The 11,717-nt window shown below is 38.4% G+C and overlaps 1 protein-coding gene across 4 annotated transcripts in view; it reads right to left on the bottom strand.

The window, feature by feature from the left end:
* Positions 1–11,717, bottom strand: part of PCCA (propionyl-CoA carboxylase subunit alpha) — a 365,469-nt gene that overhangs the window by 125,866 nt on the left and 227,886 nt on the right. For all 4 annotated transcript variants that reach the window (NM_001444590.1, XM_084981107.1, XM_084981108.1 and 1 more), the window contains 1 exon segment: positions 179–281. In NM_001444590.1, coding sequence (NP_001431519.1) covers positions 179–281 — 103 coding nt within the window.

Here is an 11,717-nt window from a genome sequence, read left to right as displayed (position 1 = left end):
TCCTAATTAACATAAGAGAACAAAAATTTCCATTTACATTGAGCTTCCTAAGGAAGATGAAACAGATACACAGCTATGTTGTGATTCAAAAGGCCAGAGTCATGGAATGTGTTAAAAATTGTTTTAAATATTCATAAATAATTTCAAGATCACCAAAAAATAAAAAAATAAAACTCACAGAGAACGTTGGCCCACTGTTTGATGCTGTGACAGTGTGAACTTCATCATGCAATCTGATTGAGAGCTCCCAGTTAGCCACTTGTGGTTTTATAATAGGCACTCTGAAGTAGAAAGAAAAGAAAAGGGGGGAAAAAGTTAATAATTTTCTATTATTCTTTCTCAGAAAACTGATTTGCCTTTGACATGAAGTGTGCAGAGTAAAACTGCCAAAGACTGTGCCTCAGAACATTTTATTTCAAAAATCTCTATCCTTGGAAAAAAGCTTTCAAATACAAACTTAGAGAGATTAAAAACAAAACACACAAACAGACACTCCAAAGACAACAGCAGTCATTCGGGGATAATTGTGGTACCACCAACTATTCTATGAATTTGAGGTGCTTAATTGTGACAGTCCTTCAAAAATTAACCTTCCTTAAGCTTTATTCTTTTCATTATCTGGTTATTGTTCAAGAATGTTTTTAAAACTGTACAGTGCTAATGTTTTCTTTTTTTCAGGTTGACGAAATTATCCTTAGAATGCAAAAAATGCATATAATTAAAGTATATGATTTGGTGAGTTTGAACGTATTTATCCACTCCTGTTACTACCACCATCACGATCAAGGCGATAAACATCATCTCCAAAAGTTTCCTTCCGTCCCTTTGTTTTGTTTCTGGTTTTTTGTTTGTTTGGGTGAGAAAACAACATCAATGGTGCTCGTCTTAACACACACATCTTTTCTTGTGAATGATCAATATTACAGAAAATTGGAACAAGAAAAATTGCAACAAGCAGCCAGAGGCAAAAACAGTTTGGGAATACAAATGTTTCCCACAATTTTTTAAAGTAACAAAACTTTAATGATTTCTGAACTAAGCTAATTTAAGGATTGCATATTTACATTATGCATAGTTGTGGAGTAACATTAACTTATCACGCAATGTGTAGTATATGCAGACTCCAGCCTAAGGCATAGCTCGAAAGAGATGGGGGCTATGTTTTAATTTAACACCCCTCCCCTGGATTTCAAAGGATTCTGTGTATTCAACTTTAAAAAATCATAGTCACAAAAACTATTACTAGAATCAAATCACCTCTAGTCACAATATCTAAAGGAGGGTGATAAATAACTCAGGTAAATATGTGTATTCAGCCTACTACTTACTCCCTTATTTTTGGAAGATGAAGAAGTGTTTAAAATACCAGAAGTGAAAATTAAAGCAACGTTTAAAAGTGCATCAACAAATCAAGATCACTGCACACCGTCGGCCTGGCAGATTCTTTTGGCAATTTGAAGAGGTCCTTTCAGAGGACAGATTCACACAGCAGAGCCTGGAAGACCAAGAGGGGGGCACAGAGGAGAAGGCGTGGCCAGGACAGGAGGACAGGAAGGCGGATGCCGCTGTGATCCAGCCTGGCCTCGTGGGCATCTTCTCCACGGGGCCTTTGTTTATGTTCGTGCCCCCATTCGCACGGGAGCTCCTACAAGACCGCGATTCTGCCTCATTTTGACCTCCTCCTCCACCCTCAGCACAGGGTGGGGAGAAAGGGCTGGTGGGGAAAGACTGGAGGACCACCCACCAGGGGCGCAGGCCCCTCCAGGAGACACCGCGTCTCCCCAGCAACACGACTGCTGAAGGAACGCCGGCCGGCGTGCCCGGGCTCCAGCTGGCTGTCTTGGCCGCTCGCCCCACTTCACCTGGTTTATCCTCCCGTGGGGTTGACACCCCAACCTCTCAAGAGCATTTCTATCACAGAAACAACCTCAGGCTAGGTGACTGTGCAACACGGCTTTCCGGAATCTGCACTAACCTCCAGAATTAGGTCACCCTCTAGCTCAAGAATGTTCCACGGTCTCCACTTCAGATCAGGTTAAATCTTAATGAAGCTACTGATCATTTAAGCTCCTTAAAAAAATAAAGCCCCCACTCTTTGCATTTAATTTTATTTCTGACTATTCTCGGACCTGCGGTATCTAGTTGGCCCGAGGCCTTAAACTGCTTCACAAACCAAACTGAGAGACAGCGAGGAACAACTAGGCACAGTGCTTACACATTCAGGCTCTGGGGACCTGCAGAAGTTGGTAGAAAACCCGGCTCTGCTATTAATTAGTTGTGACCTTGAGCAAAGGTCTGTTTCTTCACATATAAAATCAAGATAATAACAGTATCGGCCTCATAGTGATGTACTGCAGATTAAATTAAATAATGCATATGTGTTAATTTTTATTATTTGGATTAGTCCCAACTCTAGGCCTATAGTCTTGTTTGCCCCCCAATAACGGAAGTTCTCCCCCTTTTTTTCACCATGCTTGTGGCATGAGGAAGCTTTCAGGCCAGGGATCGAATCCATGCCACAGCAGGGACAACACCAGATCCTTAATGCACTGAGCTACCAGGGAACTCCTGAAATCCCTTCAAGGAAACTTTGGATTCCTTCTCTCTGTTTCTCAAACTAAGAGATTTTTCAAAAAGAATAGTCTTTCCCTCATAAACTGCTCCCTAATTATAGTATAAATTTCAGTGATCTCCTTTCCTTTAGCCTATATTATATGTTTAGTATTTTTCACAATTTAGTGGCCCAACCATTTAGTGAGTGTGGTGCCCCTTTCTAGTTTTGCAACAGGCCTGTTTCCGGAGGGGCTGGGAAGCTGCTGATCCTGACATCCTGTTCGCAAGCTGAGCCCATTTTCCCACAGAAAGCAGTCTTACAGATGGTGGCGAGATGAGCTACCGCTCTTTGGAACCCAACTACTATTTATTTTTCCCTTGTTTTATTTTGCTCCACATCTGTTTCATATATGTTAGAACCTGCCCCAGGAGGGACCTGTAGAGTGAGCACAGGCACTTTGGGTTGAAACGCTGAGGTCTCATCTCGGCCCCTCTCTTCCTAGCATTGTGGGGGCAACTCATTCAATCCCTCTGAACCAAAATTTCCACGCCTGGAAAATAAGGATCAGAGTTTGTGAGTTAAGAGAGAGAGCGGCTGCTTTCTCTGAGCATATACAGTTCCTGAGGCAGCATGTTCCTAACAATTTAAGGTGATAATGTTAATAAGATGTAGGAAACAGGCTTTTCTACAAGGTGAAAGCAAAGCCTTGACATACCATGGAAAGAGGGCCATACTTTATGCGTTCACTCTTCCACAAACAAAATGTGCTAAGATTCCTTCTGGCTTCACATAAGTTTGAAAGTAGTTTCATTTTGTTTTTTAAATCACATGGATTGGGAGTGGACATACATGCCCAACGTAGGAATCAATAAATTCTGCAACGGAAATAAGCTATAACTATAAAGATTACTAACCCACCAGACTGAAAGTGTATGTATTGAAACCACAATAACAATAATTACTCCGGTAATTACTCCACTAGTACAAACATGTTGATGATGCTAATAAGACCTAAAGTCACCTTTTTAAATTTTAGAAAAGAATTATATTTCTTCACCAAATCCAAAACAGCCTCAAAGAAGATTCTATGAACAACTCTGGAAAGAGGGAGACAATAATCCTGGAACCTTACTCACCTTACCACAGTAATGATAGCCAGAAGACAGCCTCCTTTACTGAAGTATATGTGTCATGCAAGAGACTGCCACCGGATCAAAAATTTCATCGGTGCGACTTATTGGCTAACAGCAAAGATCAATCATTTAAGCTACAACTTTGAAAGCAAAATGAAATCAAACAAAAGGAATTCACATAAACAGCTACTCACAAAGCAAGTCAAATAATAGCTCTTAACCAGACCTGTCTACTTGGATTACCATCAGCCAGCCGGAATGAATATGCTCAAGAAAGCTAAATTTTTCCATATTTTATGGTGAAAAACAACTCTCAACTGATTATCACGAATGTTAATCCTAATACATTTAAACTTACTGCAATATTTCATTCAAAAAGGTGCAAGTAATACTGACTCAGACATGTGGCTTTTACAGGTTATTTGTGAAAGCAGATTCTATGTAAACTAACAGCATTTTTAGTTATTAAGGATTATAAGCCTCTCAAAACCATCTTATCAGACTCTCGGAAAAGCTGGTTTTCAATTGTGCCAATACCTATTTAGGGGTGAAAACCTGAGTTAAAACAATGTTAGTCGTCAAAGAATCATTAAGAGATCCTTCATCATAACTTCCACAGTGGGTGGTCTGTAAAATGATCACGAATAATATGCTGCATTCCATGGCCGCGGAGGTCAGCTTCTGCATACAAATCTTCGCGGGAAGAAAAAGGCCTTCAGAAAAGTGGGCCATTCATCTGCACCAAGTTCAGAGAATTTCCAGCACGGTGAAAAGATATGCTATGCAAGCACATAGATGTATTCAGTGGGGGTAGACAGAACCAGCTACATGGCGACTACAAAGGAGCCCTCCCATGGCTCATGAATAAGTCGAGGAAATGATCAGAAAAAAAAGGAGAGAGATGTTTAGACAGATGGCCCACTTAAAATGCCTGAGACAGGGCATAAGCAATTTTAATGAAACTTTAGATCTAGTATATGAATTGTGTCTTATTTCCTCCAGGGGGAAAAAAAACCCAGAGACCAAAATTCAGCAATTCATTGAAAAACCCACTTTTAGCAAGTTGGGATGGAAGAAAAGTCACAAACAGAAGTTTTATTAGTGCAGTAAGTTCACATGAAATTCTTCACAGAGCCATCAGCTATCAAAATGAATATAAAAGCATGGAATGAGCAGATTAAAAGAATTTTAAACAGAAGTCTACTGCCAAGGCAAACAAAAATCTAAGCCTTATTATCGGAGAGCTTACAACACTCCAACATTAAAGTTCATCACTGCAGAAGAAAGATAAAAGCAGCATTTTCAGAGAACCTCTTCAAAGCTAGAACTTGTCAAAGTGGAGGAACGGAATCCTGCCTACACGCAATTTAAAACGTGTGTGTTGGAATATGTGAGGTTGAAGAGAAGAACGTGTATCACAGAATTGTGCCTCGAAACAGGGAACACCCGGAAGTCTAGTGTCATGAGCATTACAAATCATTGCACAAATGACACCTGAAACAGAGAGTCTTACTTATAATCATAAATAGTTTAATATTATGCAAAACTTATTTCCTCCTTCCACCAATAAGGGTTTGTGGTTCTCAATATAAACTTTGGGCACAGCCCAATCGAGAAAGGCAATGACGGTGGTGCATGGCCACCCCCCTGTAGGCCATAGTGTCTGACTGGCCACTGACCTTGACAAGTCACTCTGCTCCTTGTGCCTCGGTTTCCCTATCAGTAAGACAAAGATAATAAGAATATGTAACTCACATGTTGATTAAATGAGATAAAAGGTGTAAAATGCTTAGACTGGTGACTGGCATATAGAGGCTAAAATAATCACAATTATCACAATTTTGTGCAACAATATCTGAAATCCTCCTCTATTCTTTCAACAACCTGTTACTTAATACTCATATATAATGTGCACACAGTGAAATTCATAAATCTTAAGTTCCATCACTGATCTTTCTAATAAATCTGCCTCTTTCCCACAACAGTTCAACTATAAAGTTTCACATCAACAAACTTTCAAAAGTAGGCACTCTTTGGGTATAGTTTTTGCCCAGTGTAATGTTTCCAAGGGTTATTCATATTGAATTGTTCATTCTTTTTGACTGCTGAGTAGTATTCCACGGTACAGGCAGACAAAAATTAGTTCACCCTTCTGTTGATGGGCATTTGGGTTGTGTCCAATTTGGGGCTGTTATGAACAGAGCTACTATCGACATTGTTTGTACAAGTCTTTTTTGAAGACTTAAGTCTTCATTTATTGTGTGTTAAAAAAAAAAAATCTAAGAGAAGAAATTCTGTGGTAAAAGTATGGTTAGTTTTATGAAAACTGCCAAACTGTTTTTTACAGTATTAAAAGCTATCTATACTCCCTTCAGCAGTGGAGTTTGCTTCACAGCCTTGCCACCATTTGCTGGTGTTAGGCTTTCTGCTTCTCGCCAGGCTAGTGTCTGAGAACTCACATCTTATTATAGTTTAATGTGAACTTCCCTAGTGACTCATAATGTTGAGCACCTCATCGCAGTACCCTGATATCGGCCACTTGTATCCAAGTTTTTGCCCATTTTGCATTAGGATGTTGGCCTTATTGATTTGTGGGAGTTCTTTATTGTGGGCAGAAAGCCTTTGTCAGATTTATATATTATGAATATTTTTCTCCCCCATGTGGCTTGCTTATTAATGTCTTTAAAAGTGTATTAACTTCAGGAGAGAGAGAGAGAGAGTGTGTGTGTGTGTGTGTGTGTTTTCAGTAAAAGACAATTTTTCAGAGTAGTTTAAGGTTTTCAGAAAAGTTGAACAGGAAATACAGAGAGTTCCTACATAGAGCATCCCTCACGCCACCTCTGACACATTAGTGTCCCTAGTAATTCACGCCTCGCATTAGTGTGGTAGATACATTTGCTATAACTGATGAACCGGTGCTGATACATTATTTTTAACCAAAGTCCATAGTTCACATTCAGGATCACTCTTTGTGTTGTACATTCTAGGGTTCAAACAAATGAATAATGACATGTATCTACCACTGACGCATCATACAGAATAGTTTTGCTGCCCTAAATATCCCCTATGCGCTACCTACTCAACTTCCCTTCCTCACACCCACCAAACCCCTGACAACCACTGATCTTTACTGACTCCATAGTTTTGCCTTTTCTAGAATATTGTATGGCTAGAATCATACAGAAGGTAGCCCTTCCAGACTGGCTTCTTTTCATCTAGCATTAGGGATTTAAAGTTCCTCTATGCCTTTCTGTGACTTAACAGCTCGTGTATTTTGACTGCTGAATTATATGACATTTTCTGGACATACCAGTTAATATATCCATTTACCTAGTGAAGGATATCTTGTTTGCTTTTTAGTTTTGGCGATTATGAGCAAAGCTGCTAAAAACATATGTGCAGGTTTCTGTGTGGGATACGTTTTCAACTTCTCTCGATAAATACCCAGGAGTACAACTATGGGATCACAGGCTAAGAAGATGTTGAGTTTTGTTAGGAACTCTCTTCCAAAGTGGCTGTGCCACTTTACATTCCCATTTGCAATGAATAAAATTCCTGTTGCCCCACATTGTCGCAAGCATTTGGTATTGCTAGTGGTTTGGATTTTATTCATTCTAATAGGCATTTAACAATATCTCTTTCTTGTTTTAAGAGAAGTTTTTCATAGCAATAAAAACTGAAATGTCCTTTATGTTTAGTGCTTTTATATCCTTGCTAAGAAGTGTTCTGACTATATCGAGGTCCAGAAGATATATGTTTTCCTTTAGAGGTTTGGGGTTTTTTTGTCTTTTTTTTTTTTTTTTTTTTTTTTTTTTTTTGTCTTTTTGCCTTTTCTAGGGCTGCTCCCATGGCATATGGAGGTTCCCAGGCCAGGAGTCGAATCAGAGCTATAGCCGCCGGCCTAGGCCAGAGCCACAGCAACACTAGATCTGAGCCGCGTCTGCGACCCACACCACAGCTCACGGCAACGCTGGATCCTTAACCCACCAAGCTAGGCCAGGGATCAAACCCGCAACCTTGTGGTTCCCAGTCAGATTCATTAACCACTGAGCCATGATGGGAGCTCCTAGAGGTTTTAAAGGTAGACCGAGGATTCACCAAGTTTCCTGTATTGTGGGAGATATGGGGGAGTAATTCATCAAATTGGTCCAAGAGTTGCAACTTTGTTCATCTATAAAATTGTATTAGCTATTCTAGGGCCCTTCTCATTTTCAAAAATTTCAAAATTGGAGTTCCTATTGTGGCTCTGCGATAACAAACCTGACTAGTATCCATGAGGATGCGGGTTCGATCCCTGACCTTGGTCAGTGGGTTAAGGATCCAGCGTTGCTGTGAGCTGCAATGTAGTTTGCAGACGTGGCTCGGATCCCACGTTGCTGTGGCTGTGGCATAGGCTGGCAGCTGCGGCTTGGTTCAACCCTTAGACTGGGCACTTCCATAGGCTGCATATGCGGCCTTAAGAAAGGAAAAAAAAAAAGTTTCAAAATCAATAGGCCAATTTCTTCTCCCTTCTCCCCAAACAACCCTCGTGGGACTGGAACTGCGCCTGCATTAAATCTACACATTAATGGAGGGAGAACTCACGCCTTGACCATATTATCTCCTCCTACCCATGAGAGTGATACAGTCCTCATTTATGTTCTGAATTTTCCTCAGCAAAGGGTGGCAGCCTTGAATCTCTTTATGAAATTTATACTTATTTTTGTTTTGGTGTTACTAGTTTTATTATAGATTTCTTAGAGTTTTCTTAACTAGCCTATTAAGTAGTCTATTAAGTTTCCTAAGCTGGAAAGCTTCCTTTCCTAGCCTTAAACTTTATTAGTTTTTCATGCCTTAGTATCTGACTAGTGACAGTTTTGAATTTATTTAAAGTCTCTGCCCAAGTATTTTTATACTACAGGAAACGGACCTTTAATTTTCACATTCAGCTTCTCATTTGCTAGTTTACTGAAACACAATTTTATTTGATTGACTTTTTATCCTTCAACTTTGCTAAATTTATGTATATCAGTCATAGTCAAAGGTACAGCAGGAAATCAAGGATGGAGGAATATTGGACCACATACCTGTACCACTTTCAGCTCCCAGGCTACCTGTGTCACTAAATTGAGAGTAGTCATGAAAACATTTATTATAGAAGAAACCATCTGAAAGAAGACTTCACCATGCTAGAAGATACAATGATGTCTCGTTTTAATTCCTAAAATTTGAACTTCTATTACACCATCAGGAAAATAACTTCTTAAATATAAAATATATAACAATTTTAAAAAATGCAAACAGCTTTATTGACATGAAATTCACACATCATAAATGTAAGTCACATGAAGTATACAATTCAATGATTCTTACTATATTCAGAGTTGTGTGTCTATCACCACAACCAATTTTAAAACATTTTTATGACCCCAAAAGGGAACCTTTGGACTCATTAACAGTCACCTCACATTCCTCCTCTAGCTTCTGCAGCCCTACGCAACCACTAATGTATTTTCTATTTTTACTTGCTTATTCTAGACATTTCATGTTAATGGAATCTTCAAATTTGTACTCTACTGTGCCTGCCTTATTTCATTTAGCACAGTATTTTCAAATTTCATCCATGCTGTATGAAATACCTCATTTATATTTATTGTTGAATAATACTCCATTCTATAAATATATCACATTTTATTTAATAATAAATATCTCTTCATCATCTCGTGGACATTAGGGTTGTTTCCTCTGTCTGCTTATTATGAAAAATGCCTGCTATGAACACTTGTGTGGACATATGGGTTAATTTCCCTTGGGTATGTCTACCTGGGAGTGCAACAGCTGGGTCATGTGATGTCTTACATTTTGAGAAACTGCCAAATTATTTCCAGGTTTGCATTATTTTACTTATAAATTTCTACCAGGAATGTAGGAGAGTTCCAATTTCTCCACATCATCACCGACACTTGTTACTGTCTTTTTTGATGACAGCTATCTTAGTGATTTTGATTTGCATTTCTCTCATGAATAATGACGCTAAAAACATCTCTTCATGAGCTTGTGGACCATTTGCATAACTTCTTTGGAAAATGTTCTATTCATGTTCTTTGACCATTTTTAATTGGGTTGAATTTTAAGAATTATTTATATATGCTAGACAAAAGTCTCTTATCAAATGTACAGTTTGCGAGTATTTTCTTCCATTCTGTAGGCTCTTGTCTTTTTACTTACTTGATGCTGTCCTTTAAAATACAATAGTTCTTAATTTTAATGAAATACACTTTATTTTTTCTTTTGTTGCTTTTTCTGTGTGTGTGTGTGTGTGTGTGTGTGTGCATTGACATCTTACATAAGAAATCACTGTCTAACCAAGTAACAAAGATTAACTGCTATGTTTCCTTCTGAGAGTTTTTAGTTTAGCTCTTGGTTTCATGCTTTTTTAAAAATTTCCTTAATTTTTAAAAATTTTTACTGCTGTACCTGGCGCACATGAAAGTTCCCAAGCTAGTGGTCAAATGACAGCTGCAGCTGCTGGCCTGTGCCACAGCCATGGCAACACCATACCTACACCACAGCTTGCAGCAACTCTGGATCCTTCACCCACTGGGGCCAGAGATCAAACCCACATCCTCACGGGGACAATGCTGAGTCTGTAACATGCTAAGCCACAAGAGGAACGACAAGTGTTTTGTTTTTTGGTGGTTGTTAAGTTCACTGTTTGTGCACAATGTCAGGAAGAGCCAACTTCAATCTTTTACGTCAAGATACCCAGGTGCCCAGCAGCATTCACTGAAAACAATTATTCTTGACTCACTGAATTATCTTCAAGCTCTTGTTGAAATCAAATGATCATAGCGTAACAATTTACTTCTGGAGTCTCAGTTCTATTGCATCGATCAACACATCTATTCCTATGCCAGTACCACCCTGTCTTGATTACTGGAACCTTGAAATAAGCTTTGAAATGGAGAAATACGAATCCTCTTTTTCAAGACAGTCTTGGTTATGCTGAATCTCTTGGACTTTCATACGAATTTTGGAATCTGATGATTATTTCTGCAAAAAACACAGCTGGGATTTTAATAGAGATTGCATCAAATTTGTATATCATGTTGGTGAGTATTGCCACCTTAATATTAAATCTTCTGATCCATAAACATGGGATATTTATGCATTTATTTGCCTTTAAATAATTCTTTCATAATTTTCAGTATACAAGTCTCTTATTTCTCTTTTAAAAACTTGTGATTAAGCATTATATTCTCTTTGGTGTTTCTGTAAATAGAACTGTTTTGTTAATTTTATTTTTGGTTTGTACACTGGTACTGTATAAAAATAAAATTGTTATTTACATAACATTCTTATAATCTAAGCCTAACAAGTCATTTATTAGTTCCAATAGATTGTGAATTCCCTAAGATTTTCTGCACATATCATGTCACCTAAAAAGAGATAGTTTTACTTCATCTTGATATCTTTAATTTTTCTTGCCAAAATGTCCTAGCTAGAAACTCCAGTATGATGTTGAAAAAAAGTAGTAATAAATAAACATCCTTATCTTATTCCTTACCTTTGCAGAAAAACAATTCAGTTGTAAGCTGATGTTAGCTGTAACATCCTATTTTCTTTCTTTGTTTCTTTGGCCTCACCTAGAGCCCGTGAAAGTTGCTGGGCCAGAGATCCACACCTGTGCCACACCAGTGACCTGAGCTGCTGCAGTGACAACTAGGGGACCTATAACCCACTGCACAGAACTCCTATGGGTTTTTCATAGATGGCCTTCATTTTGTCACGGAAGTTACCTTCTGTTCCAAATGGGTTGCATGTTTTTATCAAGAAATGCTGATGGATTTTACAAAGTGGTTTTTTTCTGCATTTTTTGAGATAATCCTGTGGTTTTTTCTTTTTATTCTGTTTATGTGATCTGTCATATTGATTTCTGATTAATCAACTGTATATACCTAGGATAAAACTTGGTTATGATATATAATCATTTTATACATTCATGAATTCAGTTAGCTAGTATTTTGTTGAGGATTTTTGATATTTATGAG

The sequence above is a fragment of the Sus scrofa genome, chromosome 11 (genome assembly GCF_054392235.1).
Source record: "Sus scrofa isolate SSC_HxYL_T2T_F1_AM1 chromosome 11, Sscrofa_HxYL_maternal_Yorkshire_Landrace_v2.0, whole genome shotgun sequence".
In the NCBI taxonomy this organism is placed as follows: Eukaryota; Metazoa; Chordata; class Mammalia; order Artiodactyla; family Suidae; genus Sus; species Sus scrofa.
Note: the sequence above shows the minus strand (reverse complement) of the source record. Positions and strands in the feature narration are given on the sequence as shown.